General features: G+C 39.6%; 2 protein-coding genes and 1 long non-coding RNA gene across 3 annotated transcripts in view; 1 reads left to right on the top strand and 2 right to left on the bottom strand.

Moving 5' to 3' along the window:
• The window catches only part of EYS (eyes shut homolog), an 874,042-nt gene extending 860,217 nt beyond the window's left edge, over positions 1 to 13,825 (top strand). The window contains 1 exon segment of the mRNA XM_037392524.1: positions 9,577 to 13,825. Coding sequence (XP_037248421.1) covers positions 9,577 to 10,775 — 1,199 coding nt within the window. The 3' untranslated portion in view covers positions 10,776 to 13,825.
• On the bottom strand, positions 204 to 9,566 carry LOC119150197. Its single transcript, XR_005104960.1, has 2 exons — positions 6,008 to 9,566; positions 204 to 5,708 (listed from the first exon to the last, which is right to left on the bottom strand). It is a non-coding gene; the product is annotated as an uncharacterized LOC119150197 (long non-coding RNA).
• Positions 13,826 to 13,879: 54 nt separating the features above from the next.
• Positions 13,880 to 18,948, bottom strand: part of PHF3 (PHD finger protein 3) — a 53,652-nt gene continuing 48,583 nt past the window's right edge. The window contains 4 exon segments of the mRNA XM_037392965.1: positions 13,880 to 16,122; positions 16,124 to 17,022; positions 18,244 to 18,315; positions 18,318 to 18,438. Of these exon segments, the coding sequence (XP_037248862.1) occupies positions 14,839 to 16,122; positions 16,124 to 17,022; positions 18,244 to 18,315; positions 18,318 to 18,438 (2,376 nt within the window). The 3' untranslated portion in view covers positions 13,880 to 14,838.

The following is an 18,948-nucleotide window of genomic DNA, read 5'->3' as shown; positions in this document are numbered from 1 at the left end:
AACCGTTGTCCCCTGAAAAGTAACTGTAGCCAGCTTTTCAACAGCCATTTACTGATACTGCTCTCAGTTTCAGTGCAGCTACACTAGGATTCACAGTCTGAGGTTTTGGCCTCAGTGTTACAAAATGACCGAAAATAAAGCAATATAAAAATGGATGAAACAAGTTAAGTGAAAGTGAACAGACTATGAGAGAGCTGATGAGGTTCATCAGAAGTTTACATTTTTATTATATAATGCTGAAAAGCTTGCTGGTGCAGCATGCAAAACGTACAAGTTCTGCATTTGCCAGATGTGCAGAGTGAAAAACAAATCTCAATAAAATATTTCTACTATTTATAAAAGTACTTTAAACTTTACTAATTTAACATTCCTAAAACTTCATGGCAAGAGAACATCATTTGCCAAACAGTGTAAATACATTTAAATTAATCTTTAAGGTGTAAATGTTTTGTAATTACTTTGTTGACATACTTAATCTTTATATTTCATTTATGTGGTGTGTTGCACATTTTTAAGCAGAAGCATTACATACCATTCATAACGTGATCTCAGAGCAGATTTTCCACTTGTGTTATGTAGTATGTTATGCAAAAATGGGCCTTTGTGTGACAAAAACCACTTAACTCTGTATCATGTATTTTTACATTCCTTTGTTCAAAGCCTAAAGCTTTGAGACATTTCAATAAACATACTCAGCCACACATTTGTGTAACACACACGTGCCTAATTTACCACCTCCTTATTCTGTATACAGATGGTTTAGCAGGCTGCTAGTTGGTAAGACTGATAATACGTTGTACGCTACTGGTAACTCCCGTTTGCCCTCTTCTAATGACAACCACACAGAGAAGCAGCTTCAAAGAAAAAATATATGGAACATCTGTAATACAAATACATCTATTTGCAAAGAACTCTGTCTTCTACAATGAATCTTTTATAATTCTATCACTTACAGGCCAAATTCTGAGATTCTCAGTGAATAGTTCTCTCCTGTATAAACTAAAGCATTACATGGACTGTGAAGAATAGAAGGAAAAAAAAAAGTCTCAAAAAAATAGCCAGAGGTCATAGAAGCAGCTAACATATAAAAAAATAAACATCTCTTTGAAAGAAACAAAGAGAGTGCTAAATCTATGTAACTTGGGCCAGAAGTGCTTTAGCAAGTACATGCCCTTGTTGTATTGACATTTATGAATGTTTAGTTCTCACAGGAAGGAATAGTTTTTACATCACTTCCTAGAATCATATCAATTTCATTTCAAAATAAAACCCATCTTCTATAGAGTAATTTAATTTCTTTACAAGTTTCCTACTTCTATTTGTACTGTCTTGAAGTTTTGAAAGATTTAGGAAAAGCTAATCATCTGGCTCTTTATATTTGCCTTCATATAATCCTGTCAAATCCAGACAGAATTAGACCGATGAAAGTCTCAGGAGTATTCTTAGCAGCCAGCAGATGTGAAAGAGCTTTCTGTTGGGGATTAGTTTAGAAAGCACTTTACATAAAGCCTTTTCTTCTACACAGTTATGTAAGATTTAATAAATAGATTGCCAAAATCACAGGATCTTTCTTCTAAAATTCCTTTTTAATAGGAAATAATTAGAACAATTTTTTCCCTCACTAGGCAATGCTGTTCTTTTAAAAGCAATGAGCTCTGACTATGCACCTAATTTAGCAATGACACTGAGTGGCACAGTTATACAATTGTCTTGGCTTGTCATCTATGTAAACACTACACTGGGACTTCCCCTTCAGAGGCATGCCCCTGCTAAATAATCCTCCCATCATTAAAAAAAAAAAACCAAAACTTTAGTAGGTGAAGAAAGAAACATGAGACTTCTGTTGAAACATTTCCTTCTTGCCTTGTTCTTTTCAAAGAACGTTACATGCCCTTCTAGAAAGGGTGGGGAGGTGGCTGGTCACCTTACTCGAAAGCTGGTATGCTGGGTCCAGGCTCTACTGCTCTGACAATTTGATGGCTTCAGTACACACATATAAACACCTGGCAAACTGGCATAAAATGGAAAACATCCTATGAATCTTTATCTGTTAGCAGAATTTCCTATAATTCTGTCAGGCATCTGTTTTCTTGCTTGTCTGCTGTCTGGTAGTATTGATTTCTGTGGGCCCTAAGAAAATAATTTCCAAATTGCCAAAATTTCTGTGGCTAGCTATATTAATAATAAGTTGGGGGGAAAAAACCAAGAAGCCCTGTTATACATATTTTAGTTTGAAAACTTGCAGACAAGAGTGACAAGAGGACATATTTCCCCCTCCTAGATTACTTTTATGCCAATGAGGTAAAAATGTGGGAGATGCAGACAGTTGTGTATACTGCTTTTGAGCAAGGTCTCTGCAAACAATACAGCATTCTTGTGGAGTTCAGCAGTGTTGCTGGAAGGCCAGACTACTTCACATTTTCCCAAGTGCAGTGTATCCTATTTCTACCAATGAAAGTGTGAGAGCCCCACTGAATTAACAACCTTTAATTCAGGGTTTGCTGAATGCTAATCAACTCCTTGAACAATGTATAATTCAGTCCATTTACGCAGCAACCACTCTATATACTTGAAGGCCTCGGCACTCTGGGTAAAAGGCAGTAAGGAGCGTTACTTTTTCATTGAGTCATAGCATTACTGAAGCTTTACATTTGTTCATGAAGGTGGAATATGCTGCAGACTGTCTGCACTATTCCAGAGTTCAGGTTAGGGTGATGGAAAGGTTTGCTCCCTGATGAGATGAGAAAGAATAGCTATGCTGGGTGACTAAGAAGGAAGTCAGGTTAATAAACAGAATTGGATGACTCACACTCAATTTAATACTCAACATTTGCACCACCAGTGTTCTGTCTCCCTTTAACCAGATCATGTTACCTACCTGGTCTGAAAACCCTCGAAACTATTAACTCTTTGTGTTTAAGGCATTTCAGTTTAAAAACCTGAAGCATGAAAATAAGAGGTAGCCAGTATGGGGGCGTGATGTCTGCATGGTTTTCTGAGATGTTGTTTATGGTGAAAACTGAATCATGGAATTGGGCTAAAATCTTTTGGAAATAGTCAGAATGTCTAGAATACCCACAAGGGAGGACTGCTGTTTTCCTAACCAGAAACAAACCGATTATCCACCCACTTTTAGAACAGAAACTTAGAGTGGTTAAGTCTTCTCTCTTGGCAGCCATGTTTCCTTAACTGACAGGGACATAATTTCTGCTTTGTTACTGGTTGTGGGATCATTTGTATGGACAAAATTAGCAGCATAGGAAGCAGAAATGCCAGTTGTCTGTGTGACAGAACAGACATGTTGCATATGAAATGTTGTTGCTACCTGTTTGCCACTGGCAAGCAAACCAAAACTGAGGCTGCCAAACTGAGGCTGCTCAAGGAAGGTGGCTCATTCTAGCTGCCTAAATATGCCAGGGTGACAGTGGTGACTAAAGGAAAACAGAAGTTTCTTCACTGAGGAAAGCAGCACTTCTGAAAGGTGAGGGTGAATGGTCTAACCTACAAATAGATAATCGCCCACCCCTTCTAGATGCATGAGCATCACTCTGGATGGATGGTTGTTCTGGATCCCAGCTACGCCCTTCGGCTCTGGGATGCTGCTCCAAATGGAAGCTGCAATCTACCTACTGCCACAGTGATTTTTTACATAGTTTGAGAGATTTACAGGCTTGGCTTGATACCTGTTCTCAGTCTTGCATCAGCTGTGAGATGCAGCTCCATACATAGAGTAGAATCTTTCTGTAATAACCCATAAAAGCATATCCATGGGTAGCTCCTGTAAGTGTGCGTTAAGGGCACTGGCTATGGTCATCATTAGATAAAGTTAAAGCAGCTGTAATGAGCCGCTATAACCTGTCAAGTGACGGATACCTAACTGTGTGCGTGCACCCAGACCACAGCAAAAACAGTCAAGGTTAACAAACCCCTAAAAACAAGGAAGGCAACAAGAGAAATAGATTAAGCTGAGAACAACGAATTTCAACCATGCCAACATATTATTGGCTAGCAGAGGCTGCAGAAGGGTGGGAATAAGGCTCATCTCTCTGTCTTTCTTTCCCTTGTTGTACCAATTTATAGCCCTCCCTCTTCTGCTTCGCTGTCTCTCCTTGGCCTTGGGCCTTATTCTGGCTCCTGGAAATGCCAGGACACAGCTGTGAAGGACAGCTACTGGTCAGTTAGGTTCCCTCTCACATGGAGACCACAGTGCACCACCTTCCTTGGCCCCAGAGTACAGCCGTTCAGCTGGAGGCTGACACGGCTATTTCAACCCCTAGTAGACAAGAAAAGTTCTGCTCCTGGAAGAATACATAAAGGGTCACAGCGTAAGAGGACATGATTGTGTCCATGGAAAATGATACAGGATAGCATGGTGAAAGCAAAACTGTGAAGAGGATGATGAAAAAAGGAAGAATGAAAGCAATGTGAACAGAGTTCAGCAAGGCAGGAAAGAGCAGTGAGCGAAGATACATCTGGAGCTGTGATAGTTACAGGATGTATCGTACCAACATGAGGTAATAATACTGTGGGGGACAAAGACACTTAATGATGGTGGCTTAAAGAGGTCAACTTAAGAGTGAAGATGAGCGCATACTGAAACCAAGCAACAGCAAGAGTTTTCATTAACTGGGAATGATTCCTGTGAATGTTACTGCTTATGTGAATATAAGGTTGAAATGTTCACTCCATCACGGAGATGGTGCCAATGATCAATAAATGTTTCTGAAAAAGAAGGTGGAAGGAGAGGGGGGGAAATGCTACTCGATACCACAGTAATAGAAACCAACATTGTGGACGCCTTGAGCTAGGGGACTGGTAAAAGCAACAGAAGGCATAGACTGAAGCCAGCAAACATAGATCCAGAGATGCCATCTCAGGGCTCTGAAACAGCTGAAGGAACTGAGACTACAGATGTTCTGTAACCAGGAAACCGCTGCCTACAGCTCTTGAAAACACCTACTCTGCAGAAGCCGCTGAAGCACTGCACTCTCTGTCCCCAGCATAGCATAGAGGCTTCTGCTTAGTAACGCTGGATGAGAAAAAGGACAAGCAGCAGGTATCTTATGTGTCTTCGTAGGGGAACCCAGACCTTCAGAGGTCCAGGAATTAATCGGTGAATCCTGAGCAGACAGGGAGCCGTCAAGAGACTTGCATCTCTGTACCGCTAGGGACGTGACAATGGCCTTAAAAAGGTGAAAGCCACTAACTAGCAGACTGCATCCACTGTTTCCATAGTTACTTAACAGGATGTTCTGGAAGCTCCTTTGGCCTTAAACACTAGTGGGAAATCCTTCTTATTGTTAATTTGCAGTGAAGCGTAGGACTAAATTCAGGTAGTCTAAGAGATAATAAAGGCTTTGCATACACACGGACCACAAGGGTAGGCTTTGAGTCACCGTGGGGAGGAAACCCTGAAAGAGAAATGTTACAAATAACATCCAAAATACCCTCCCTGCACGTGGTCTGTCAGCCTAAGATCCTCTGACATTGTCTTCGGTGCTCCTAGGAAATATGTTGGCATTAGGCAGATTAGATAGTGAAGGCGGTAACTGCAGAGATCTTTGCCCAACACAGCCATGTAAATTTAACACTATCACATTTGTTACACATGGGAATGCTTCTGGCACAAATCTCAAAATACTGTAGCATTCCTAGCGCGCATTTCCAACTGTACAGCGTTTTGACACGTTGCAATGTGGATGTATTTCCTGTGGTAGCATAAAAACATGGTGACATGATACTGGTTAAGCATGATTCCCTCTCAAAGACAGGGATATACAGACGCACCTGCATGTCTAGATAAAGGCTGAACATGCAAGAGCATTGTCACCATTTGGGAGAATCTAAAATTTGACTGTGTGACTGTAACCAATTTGCTTACAGACTTACACATCTATTCAGAGTAGCAACAAGCTGAAAATGTGATGCACTCAGAATTTATCATAAAGTCATCTAAGCAGGTATCATAGATACTCTAGATCTCACAGAAGTAGCTGGATGTACTTACAGGAGACTTCTCATAAACTCCCAGTTTTAGGGAGTGTTCTGACTGCTCAGGACACAGAGTTGACTTGGCTCTGAAAATGCTGACATTTGACATGGGAATAGGTGAGACTTGTGCACATAAGGGAAACCTGAAAATTAAAGTGATGAAGAAAAACTGGTAACTGTTTTGAGTGCTGGCTTCTACTATGGAATAGAGACCACCCTGAGGTGGAGCAACTTTGACCTTCAGCAATTTGGTGAAACACCTGAACTAGGGTTTGCAAGTGAAAGTGCTATTTTAACTCCAGAACAATTCCTTCCTTAAGGCAACACCTGCTACAAAATCCCCTTCCCCTAAGATGACAAGGAAACTATCTCTGAGCATTTGGGCTAAAAAAAACCCAAACCAACACCCAAACAAACAAAAAAACCCTCCACCTCTCTATTTTATTGAAACAGGGGATATGACAGGGGCAGGAAGATGCATCAGAACAGAACTGAATGCTGTAACCACTGAAGATGATGTTGAACACCCAGGTTCTTGACATGTTGCAGTTTCAAGCCACAGCTAAGCTATGTAAGACTCAACCTTACTCATACGGATTGCCTCACAGTTCCTTGCACACCATCCAACAGGTTGGGCAAAAGAATGACTGCCAGTACCTACCTCAGGAGTCTCTCTATTTTTGTGATACTACTGATGGGGAGAAACAGTCCGTATTAGATGAGATGCTAAACTAAAAAGCTGGAAGCAAAGTTGTGTGTCCTGTGTGTAGGTCACATTTTCTACAAAGTAGGGACTAGCTATGAAGTCTAGTCCTGGAAAAACTGAGGATGTCATCTCCTTCACACGTAACAAAACGAAACTTCCTCAGAAAGGTCTTTGGCCCCGGTTAGGGACATATGGGACAGGTTTGAGTAATGCTCATACTGAAACAGTGGAAACCACCTTGCTTCATCATCTCCCATACCAAGACCTGTTGAGAGGAGAAATTCAGTGCTAAGAATGCTCTTTGCTTACAACGGTGATACAGTTCCTATGATGGCGTAGGCCTGCACAGGCTTCAGCTGTGCGGCTTGTCCCTCACAGACAGGGCAGATTGAGGTCCTTTGTTGAAAATATCACTGGTTGCTAAAGTGAAGAGGAACAAAGACAAGCCCATAATTTGCCTTCGCTCTCAGAGGAATTTTCATGGACACACAGCACTTTACATTAGTCCTAAAATGTTTTCAGCCAGTTGCCCCTGAGCAGTACCTATGGCATGAGAATCTTCATGGAGAAACACTGAGCCGAACCCTGGGATCAACATCCACATCATAAAATGTATCTCAACACTCTGCTGTTCTTGCAAAGACTAAAATGGCAAGTTATCTGTGAAAAGAGGGTCTAACCAAGGGAGTAAGAAAATGCCTTGAGAGCCTCAGGTAGAGGTGAAACTAGAAAGTGCTGGTCTTGTTCAAACTAGCAGAAAAGGAAGTTACTCCAATTTGAAGAGAAGACAAGCATAGATTTGTGCTAGAATGTGATCCAGAGTGCTCAGCCATAACCCCTCTTCACACCGTAGACACCAGGTGCAGTAACACAGATTTGCTCTTATACTAAGACTAAATACAACTACAAAACTGACTGCAAGTACATTAGCAACAGGCATCATTAGGCTTGAGTCAGAAGCACTATGCCTAATTGCTGAACCTGTGTCATCGTTTGCCTAGACATCACTGAAGCACTACTGTCTAATGTCATCTCAGACAGATCACTGTCAAATGTGCAAAGCTATCAAAAAACTTGCAGGCCAGCAAGTCTCGGAGAACTTCCAGCTTCTCCAGCTCTTGGTTACAAGACAGATGAGGAAGCAACCCTGGTCAGATGTTTTCCTTCGTCCTAGACAGCAAAGAGTGAGTGCTCATGTCCTTATCCAAGTCTGTAAGTCTGGGTAGGAGAGGGGATTGAACACTGCCAAAGAGGTTGTTCAGAAACTTTTTCTGATGTTCCTTTCTTACCCTGGGACTGAGATCCTGATAAAAGAAATAGACAAGCAGGTTACGTACATTGCTCAAACAAACAAGCCAGATGACTGCATTCAAACTAAGCACAGAAGAATTAAGCAAACTGAAAGCCACATCACTGAACAAGCGAAACCATGAGTGAAGAAAAAATGTAGAAACAAAGTACTCAAAAAGAACGCTAAACAACGCAGGGAAGTAAAAGAAATCATCAGAACTGGAACTAGCGAGCTAGAAGGAAGTCCTCTGCCATCACTGGACCAGAGCTGAAAGAAGGAAGAGCCTGCTCATTCTTCCCATGGGTGTCTGCGGCAGGGAAGGCGAGGCACAAAGCATGTGGCTCTACAGCCACTAATACAACTGAAACATCTCCACCCTGCCTCAAAGGTAATCTGAACTATTGCTGGAAAGACAGCTATAATTTGAGTAATTTTCACAAGCCTCCAGGAAATTAAGCCATTCATTTTTAACTTCGCTAAAGGCAATGCAACTACAGGGTTAGAAATACTCAAAAAGTAAACCCCTGGGTAAGCAAACTTCATCATTCTACAAACAGGTCCACCCTTAAGAATGCTGAATCTTTAAGGAAATTGTACTTTCCAGATTTAAAAGTATTTCTTCATTAGTAAAATACTACATGAAACTTAAGGTTTATGGTAACTATTAAGAGAAAGCTTACATTCAAATTTAACAAGCATGTTTAATTGGTATTTCTAAAAAAAACTCAACCTGACGCCTACTATTTCCAAAAGCAATATAAACGTTGCAAACTTAAGTTGCCTGCAAACAGGCAAACAACAAAAACGTTTGAAAATGTCACTCTCATTTGCAGACTTGCCTGCTGTCCTCTTCCACCTCCCTGTGACCTACCCTTACTAGCCTCTATCTGTGCCCTTACATACCTTTCCTTCCAGTTCCCATGTCCTAAACCTTTCCCAGTTTTTCTTCTTCATGTTTTAAAGTATAGATCCAAGTGGTACTCTCTCTCCTTTCGTATGGCCTGCAAGGCCAGAAACACTGGTAGTACAAGAAAAGGTATCTCCCTCCTAATAGCTTCTGTCACAGACGCCTCCAGAAGAACAAGTCAATAAAAAGCTTATCTGTTCCTACAGCTGTCAGATTATTAAACCCAAAACATCCCCGTTACAAAAAGCAGCTCAGGGAACGCAGAGCATCTGTGGTGCAGACAAACCTTCAGTGCATTAAGCTGACAAATCCATCAAGCCTTTATTCAGCAATGGAAACTGAGAATATTCTGGCATTTGTAACATGGCCAAAACTGTGTTCTTTTTTGCAACATCAACCCACATTCCCTGGATGCCAAAGCACTCCTGTTTCCTTCTACCTTACATTTACCTAGTAACTGAAGCAAACGTGAGCTGTTTGCAATAATAATAAAAAAAAAATGGCCATGAGAAGCTCATCATGGAACATTTCACTTTGTGATTTAGATACGATGGTACAAGGCTACTGAAAGTAATTTACTGAATTGGGAAGCACAAGCATGGAAGCATCAGGATGATGAGTATGCTGTTCTTCGGTGTGCTGCCTCTAAAAACTGAAACTGTTTTGTACTGTTTTTTACAGGTGACTTTCTATGTATATCATTAATAAATGGATTTCTACAGTTACGTTACAATCTTGGAGACAAGACAGTCATCCTACAGACCTCTCAGAAGGTCCATGTAAACGGAAATACGTGGCATTCACTCAAAGCGGGAAGAGTTGGTAATGAAGCCTACCTGGACCTGGATGGCATCAACATGACTCAAAAAGCTAGTCCTGGAATGAACGCGCTCGACACGCACACAGATTTTTTTGTTGGAGGGGTGTCCTCCTTAAACCTTGTGAATTCAATGGCAGTAGAAAATGAACCCACCAGTTTCACTGGTTGTATACGAGAAATTGTTATAAACAACAGGGAACTGAAGCTTACCGTGACTGATGCCAAAGGCGGAGCCAACATTGGTGACTGTGACGGAACAGTTTGTGGGTACACAGTGTGCAAAAATAACGGAACGTGTCAACTTGAAAATTCAGGCTTTTCTTGTTCTTGCCCACAGGACTGGATAGGGAGGACATGTGAACAATCTATTCACTGTTCACAAAACAGATGTGGGTCTCAAGCTCTCTGTATTCCTCAACCTACTTTATTTTCATATATCTGTGTATGCGCGCTAGGCTGGTCAGGTAAGTACTGCGATAGCAAAATCAAATTTTTCATAGCAAAGTTCATTGGAAGCTCCTACATCAAATACACAGATCCTTATTATGGAAAAAGAGACCTCCAGCATAGCCGCATTTCTTTAAATTTCACTACCAATCAAACTGAAGGTTTAATAGTATGGATGGGAAAAGGTGAAGACGAAGATAATGATTTCCTTGCCATTGGTCTTGCCAATGGAAGATTAAAAGTTGTGATTAATCTTGGAGAAAGAATCTCTGTTCCTCTAATTCATAGCAAGTACTCCACCTGTTGTGATGAAAGATGGCACTTTGTTACTGTAGTTCAAAACCAAACTTGTATTAAAGTCTATCTTGATGAGGAGCTAATCCTTTTTGAAGATATTGATCCACACAGAAAATACACCGCTTTAAACTACGGTGGCATTTGTTATTTGGGTGGGTTTGAAATTGGCAGGAAAGTCAATACAGTCACTACAGGGCTTTTTCAGAAGGAATTCATTGGCAAAATTAAAGATGTTGTGCTCTTCCAAGATTCTACGAAGATTCAGCTAATGAAAGCAGAAGGGTATAATGTTTACAATGGAAATTCTGGAAATTAATTGAAAAACTGTTTAAGACTTTCAAAGTGATAAATTTCCTTTTCCTCCTGTTTATTCGGTTAGCTGTTAGTGCAAGACTCAGAAACCAACAGAAGAAAGCACTTAAAAAAATTGTCCCTACTTCCTTTTTCTTTTTTTTAAATGTGGAGTATTAATAGTATATATTAAATGTGATCAGATGTTTTACTCAAAGTACTAACACATATTCTTCAGTATTTACTTTAAAATAATGGGAAAGTCTGCAGTTCTTTCTTTTCTTGTGCTGTAAATAGTTTTGTAGACAAACCGGTAGTAATTAGCTTATAAAGCCAACCATCATTCCAGTATTGTCTGGAATTGTCTCACTTTATGAGAACAGACAACTTACCTGTTTTTCCAAAACTCTTGAAATTAGAATGCAGTTTCTCTTACAGTTTTGTAATATTAACATCAAGTGTGCAAACTGAAATGGGGGGGAGGGGGGGATGTATACTTGGGGCAAAAAGTACATGTTTATCATAATGAGATTTTTTTTTAAATTTAACAGCTGTGATCACTTAAGTGCACAAAGACTCTATTCTTGTAATGAAGCTGTTCTCCCTCCCTTCCGAGTTTCTATCCATTGTGTATACATCTGTGTAAAAAGGGCAAAACTTGAGCCTGTCTTGATGCTAAAACACTAAAGAACGACTTTAAGAGCAGAAGAGAGACTTCACTTAATTATTGAACAGATATAAAATATACCCGCTGTTTCTCTCCAGCAGAGATCTCCCCTATCTGACCACACGAAAACTTTATTTTAACCATTCGCATCTGGAATGTGGAAATGTGGCAGTCAGCCTACAAATAACTTCTATTCCTAACAACTTAAAAACTAGAAAGTCTAAGAACTGCTTTGTTTTAGCTATACTTTTCTGGCTTGCATGCCCCTGCATGAGATTTTGAAATTTCACTAGACAAAGTTTTTGGCCACAGTAAATTGAATTCCCATGCCTAGAGTTTCAATTAATTTATAAATACAGCTTTTCATATAAATGCAAGTACTCCTTCTGAAAAAGCTTAGTTATATTCTACTTCAGTGAGCAATAAAAACAAATCAAGTTCTATTTTACTGTGCTTAAATTATTTATGATGGTATCTAGATTTCTCATTTGACTGCTGGTTTACTGTATAACTAAACTACTTAAATAAAAATAGTAGCGATTGATTCCTGTCTTTTCTTTTTTTACTTTACTATTGCTCAAAAGCACATAATAAACCATCATGTCTCCGAATACAAGTCTTCAGTGGGTACCTATCAGAAATAAGTAACTATTTTGATTTTTTTTGGTCTTTCCATAAAGCAGCTACAAAGCAGAAACAGTAAGCACAGTAAAAACAGGTGACGCACATTTGTTTCCACAGAACCATAATCAGGATGTAGCAACAAACGCACTGCCAAGGCAGTTACAGATGACTTGAAGATAACTAAGGGATGGGTGGGTGACGGAACTACCCCAAGACGTTTCAATAAGCATCTGCAAACATCTTGGTATGGCTCTTTCTATCCTCTTCAGCTGCTCTGAGCCCTCAAGCAATGAGCCTGACGCAACAGAGCTTCTTCCCCTCTTCCCAACAGGCAGCTCACAAAGCCTGTTTGGTATGTGAGCTGGCCCCAGATTCTTCTCCTCTTCCAGTTTCTCTTAGGAGGGCCTTTTATGGCCATGTGATGCTGGGGAAGGGAGAGTATTTAGGGTTTATCCTGTTCTCTCTGGGGCTCCTGGTGTACTGCCAGTCCTCATCAGTGCACACCGCTTTTTGTGGTCTGAGTGGTGATGCAGTGTAGAACAAGTAACAAATAATCAAGAGTGCTTCCAGCTGACACGAGCGTTGGAAGGAGAGTGACTGAAGGCAATGGAGAAGACAAAATCCTTTATTCCTGTAGTAGTGGGATTTATTCCCATTACACTAACTCAGATTCTAGGACCAAATCCTGGAAATTGTTGCTGCTTGTTAATTTAAACTCTGAACAAAACCCTCCCTCAATTTTTTTGCTATTTTACTGCAGCTCTCTTCAGGTTCTACATACACGAGGCAGGTAGTAAAGCACTTGGCAAACCTGGAAAATGTTTACATATTCTTTCCAAACAAATTCTTTCTGGTAGTTCTAGCAGAAAGCATTCCCGTCCCTTCCGTACAGACAGTAGTAATTTTCACTGTTCCCAGTTCATTTTTAAAGCACAAATGGATGCAAATGTGATAGACATATCACCAGTGCACCAGGAGCAGGCTACTTTTGAACTCTTTTTGAAGTCAAAAGAAACTCTTCACAAACAGAGCTGCCCACTTAAAACTTACTCCAAAAACCAGAACAATGCTTTGGTGCACTTCTGTGTCTAAAGAACTCTGATGTCAATATTTAAACACCACAACACATGCATAATACTATCAGATATATTCAATGGCACTACTGCTATACAGACCATGGAATCAATCTGGAAAGGACTAATTTAATCATGTCATGTTATCATGCTATAAAAGTTGTTAGAAGTTCAAATACTGCTTCCCGTTACTAGCAGACCACGGGGGTTTTCCTTTATGAATCTTCTCAAGTCTAAGAAACATTACATAAAAGTCCACCACCCCCTTTATCCGGTGTAAGATTTTTAATTTTAGTCAATTTGACTATAAAGCTAACCGCAAGGTATCCATATGAAATTTTACCTTAAAATATATTCATAATTAAAACAATTAGTGTGCTGTTAAAACTGGAAAGAACTTTCTGGAAAGAAGAGACTCTTCTATAGCAAAGTGCAAAATCCTACCTACCTCAGCACATAAGGTCATGTTCTCAAAGTGAAAAACAAAATACTGAAAAAACCAGAATAAACCCAAGGTTTTCTTTATATGGTGGAATATTTTTGTTGTTGCTGACAGACTCGACAAAATAACCTGTGTATTTTAAGCAGTATAAGAGCAGGAGATTTTAGTTTGTTTTCAGGTTTGCTTTTTTTTTTGGCTTTTTGTTTTGCATCACTGGACGGTAGTCACTACAAAGTATCAATGTAATAGAAGTCCCAAGGGTACAAACACACTTCTGCCCTTCTCCCCACTTGTGCCCCTCAAAACTCAAAACAACCAAGCCATGAAGTGTACAAGAGATGTGCATTCCGTGACTGTCTGCTATATCCATTTAGCCTACAGTGTCACACCTATGAAATCAAACACACACAGTATGTGAGAAAGTTTTATCATTTTAGAATCAAAATATCCCTTAAAATATTTACATTTTACAGTAAAAAGGATAGCAAAACACAAAGTAATGTACAAGCTTAGGTATTCAAGTTTTTGAAGCATGGAAAGTGGTGGGAGAAATGAATTTACTACTACAAATAATATTTTCAAGAATTTAGGTTAAAAAGGCTTTCTTATTAAAATAAGTGCAGCTTAAAGCAGTAACATTCGAGCAGCTCAGCCTTCCAATTTCTGGTCACAAACTGCTTCAGATGCTTTAAGAAATACTTGAAAAACTAATGAAATACACTTGAATTATTTTATTGTACTACTGAATAATTTAAAAAAAAAAAAACTCTTCACACCACTGAGCATACTATATTTTGTTGTAATGCATGTGGATTCTGAGGCTTTGCTACAGTCTTTAAAAACAGTGCAATTTAAAAAGAAGGTTATTGTATGAAATTCACCTTTAAAATTATCAGAGCATCTTAAAACAGAAGAGAGCACAAATTACCAAAGGCAGCAACTATATTGCAGACTTGACTAAAGCCAACTTCATCAGCTAAGAAAATTTCTAAGCCTTTATTGCATATTAATAAAAGAAATCTGTAAAATTTTGAATATACAGCAATGTAAAATTTTTAAAAATATTAAATTCCTACTTCTAGCGAGAGTTGGTATAATGAAAAAAAGGATGAGTATCGGTACGTCAAGTGGTACCAAAACACAGACTTGTTTCTGCAAAACACCAACACTGAATAAAAAAGATGGCACAATCCTAGCAGGCTTTTGTTTTTTTATACAAAGTTTTACGACATTACTCTAACAGTTTATTTAAATAGGATTTTAAAAGACTGCCTGCATCTTTTTACCTTTTGCTTTTAGTTCTGTCACTGTGGTCCCTATGTCTCTCTCTGCTCTTTTCACTTTCTCGTTCTCTATGCTTCTCTTTGCTTTTCTCCTTCTCCTTATCTTTTTCATGAGCCTGTTCTTCACTTTTAGGCTTCTCTGTCCTTTTTATCTGGATTTCTAGTCTCTCTGGGGCTTTTCCATCAGCAGCCCTATCACTGTGTGGAGATCGCAATCTCTCTTTGTCTCTTTGTCCTTCCTCTCTACTCTTCCTCTCTCTCTCTTTTTCCTGGTTTCTGTCTCTGCGTCTATTTCTTTCAGAATCTTGCTCCCAGTATTTTTCATTGTTCCACTCTTTTTCATGTCTGTCTTTCTTTTGGTGGTGGGATTCACTGTAAAATCTTTGTCTATGTTGATCATTTTTTCCTCTACTGAACCCTCTCTCCAAATGCTGTTCTTGTCTGCCCCAAGGATCGCTGTGACGTCTTTCTGGTCTCCTACTGTCTTTACTCTGAAAAAAGTTTTCTGGCCCCAGAAATCTTGATTGTTTGTGAGCCACTGGTAGCCCTTGTGCAATGGGTCCAGCATAGTGTGGTGGCTGACCTGATAAATGAGCTACTGGTGGCCATGGCATCATTGGATTTTGAGGAAAGCCAAAGCCAGGAGGAGGAAGAAGTGGAGGTGGTAAATGAGGTGGAAATCCAAACATAGGGTTGTTTTGGGGAGGGAAGTTATGAGGTGCAGGAGCCTGAAACTGAAATCCAGGTGGATTAGATTTAGGATGCTGAAAATTCTGCTGTGGAGGTCTAACAGATGAGAAGCTGCCACTTGTAATAGGGCTTGGGACTTTGGAAATAAATTCAGAACGAGAAGAGTTTTCGGTTTCAAAATGAGATGAGGTTGCTGCTGGTCCTCTTCTAAATGAGTTCACCGTTTCGATGTTTTGCATCACTACATCTTCCTGTGACCGTGTGGTATCTTCCGCTTGTGATGCAACCGCGTTATCTGCTTTTGTTGCAGTTGAACTGTACTGTGTCTCATTGGTTTGCACATCACTTTGATACAGGGTTAAGCCCACTTCTCCAGAAGACTGTTTATTCTCTGGTTCCATTTGATCACTTCCTGAAGCATTCTGTCGGTCCTCATTTCTGCTAGCATCTCCTTCCTTGTTTTCTGAAGCATTAGTCTGCTGGCTTCGTCCGGCTGCCTGTCGTGGGTCTCTCTTAAGATTAATAAAGGGCGGTGATTTAGCGGTATTAGCAGTGGTACCTTCACCAGAGCCTACACTAACGCTGTTCTCATGGGTTTTTTTTCCCTGCATTTGATGAGGAAGAAGGAAAGCTGGAATTTGTGGTCCTTCTAACTTCCTGTGTAATGTTATCCTTGTCAGGTAACTGCCTCTTTGTATCATTTTCTTTACTTTCTTCAGTTTCTTTATTCTGTGACTGAGCAGATAAATTTGCTAAAAATGCTTCTGTGGAGACATCTGGAGGTTTTCCCTTCAGACTCAGCCCTACCAAAGATCCAGCACTTCTTGCAGAACTTGAAGTCCCTACAGCTGCTGCATCCACAGTTCCAGTAGCATTTGTGGACTCTTGTAGATTATCCAAACCAGTCTTTGCTTCAGTAACTTCAGCAGTTACATCAGCAACATCCATGTTTTCTTCTTTTAACGTTGCCTGTTCATTTAATAATGGTATGTCTTCACTGGGATTTGCTTCTGACCTGGTGTGCTCATACACCTGCCCTGTTGTACCCAACAGGCTTTGAAGAATATCATCCACTGGCAATGGTTTATTTGCTAGCTCCAGAGTGGAAGGCTGATTCTCCCACCCAACCAGGACACCAGGAAGAAATCTGAGAGGCTTTGGTGGTTCATGTTTGGTACTTTCCACCAATGGTTCAATAACTGCTGGAGCATCTTCTACATTAGATTGCTGAGGTTTATTTCTCTGCTTGTGTAGCACAGTCGTGAAGGAATTAAAAAAATCATTTTCCTCTTCTTCTTCTAGTGCCAACTCATGATGAGAGATTTCAGGTTTGTTTGGCTTGCTCTTCTTCTCTGGTGGCAAGTTACTGAATGTACTTTCAGAAGCTTCATCCACAAAACTACTAGCAACGCTTGCAACAGCAGTAATCTGCCTCTTCATTTTCTGGCGAATTATCAATCCCAGTAATAAATTCGGTCGATGTATTTCAATCCCTGTACAAAATTGTAACAGCAATTTATCATCTCCTTATGTTTTGGTTAAGGCAGTAATTTTAATAAAAATAACCCACATACTCTTACAATATATTACAGAAACTATTCGTTTTAGGATATTTGAAAAGTCCATCATTAACCACAACAAACAAAATAATCAAAAATGTATCTCCAACAATTTTTTTTACTTCATACCCTGCAAATTAAAACTGCTTTAAGTACTGTATCACCCACTACAACTTCCAAACGCAGAATATGAGACAGTTATATAGGACATCTATTCACATAAGAAGCAGCACTGAAGTTAAACATCATGTTAGTCTAACACAGCTACAGTCTGGTAACAATGGTAGCAAAGCACAAGGGGGGGGGGGGTGGTGGTGGTAAAAAAAGAGTAAACAGCACACTTGCAACCACAAAAATCTCCTCATCAATTTGTGTTAGACATACTTCTTCAAAGATTTACCAAGAGTGACTTTCCAAAATGCTTCCCTCATTCCAGGAAGGCACTGTGTTTCAAAGTATACTATTAGCTATCGCTTCACTATGTATTTTGTTCCATATAATTTATGTTCTTGCAAAAAAAGTTACGAGTTGTAGCTCACCCTCTCTTTGTTTCAGCCCTGCTAATCTCAAACGAAGAAATCATCCACAAATTTTTATAACCAAAATAAGCTGATGCAAAATAACTCATGTGTAAGCAGAATAACTAAGAGCCATTTCGGGACCTTTTCTTCTTTGCCCATGTGGGGGTTTTTTAACCTTCCATGAGTTTTTTTTTTTTACTTTTTTTTTTTTAAAGGAAGTTTGGAACACTTGAGCAAGAAGGAATTAGTGCATTTCAAATAATGAACAATACTATTTTAAAGCTACAGTATCAATTTTGAACTTACTATGACTACTATCATAGCTCACTTGGATCACTTAATTTACTGAGATTGTAATCTACAAAGCCCCCTGGGGTTAGAGGAAGAATGTAGTAAACATGATACAAAATTACACACAGTAACTTTTTTGGTCAATACTTTATAAAGTATCAGAATAATCTTACAGTGGGAAATTAACATCTTTTCAAGGAAGCGAACAATACTCTGGAAAACTCCTGACATGTTCAAACAGAATGGCTGCCATCTTTAAATTTAATTATCTCTTGTATTTCTGCTGTTAACTTCTTTAAGTGGTGTTATGACAATAATGTTCCACATTCCAAGCCGTACTTACCAGGCCCATCAAAAGGCACAAGATGATGTGGGACTTTATCTGAGGAACCTAAAGGGATGAGGTACAAATCTTCACCTGCTTCATGTTATTGGCAGCTACACCGTAACGTTTTCTACTGCTGAAATAGGCGAACAACAATGCATAGGATATCTGATCCTCTTCAGTTACTGGGGTAAAGCGAACTACACAGATCTCCTGTTTACAAAAGAGAAAGAGATGGGCAGTATTATTTTTCTATGAATATTTGATTTAGTGACTGTTCTCTATGTAAAAGCACAGTTCAGAGGAGAAAAAGCCTCCCCAAGGCGAGCAGAGAACAACCGAGCAGGCAAAAAGAGCAGACACAGGGCCAAAATAATTAAGGAAAACAGAGAAAAACAAATAAAAAGCATTTCATATAAAAATATAAAATTACAGTGCATGACAAAATCACCAACATTTATCAGCCAGCTAAACAAGTTTTAGGAAAGCATGCCAGCTTCAAGTACTATTCCCTTCCCGACACTTAACATTACTAGAAAGTTTTATTTTGCAGCCTATTCTGGTCTGAGATATCCATTAATACTAGGGGAAGACTAAGTACTCAGATCGCAGAACCATGGCCAAAGCCCAGCTCAGGAGTCAATGCTGGAATGATGCTGTTTAATGGCTTAACTAATGACCTAGAGTACGGGAAAGGAGACCCCCTGCAGAACTGAGATGGCA

This window comes from Falco rusticolus, chromosome 6 (assembly GCF_015220075.1).
Source record: "Falco rusticolus isolate bFalRus1 chromosome 6, bFalRus1.pri, whole genome shotgun sequence".
Taxonomy (NCBI): domain Eukaryota; kingdom Metazoa; phylum Chordata; class Aves; order Falconiformes; family Falconidae; genus Falco; species Falco rusticolus.
Note: the sequence above shows the minus strand (reverse complement) of the source record. Positions and strands in the feature narration are given on the sequence as shown.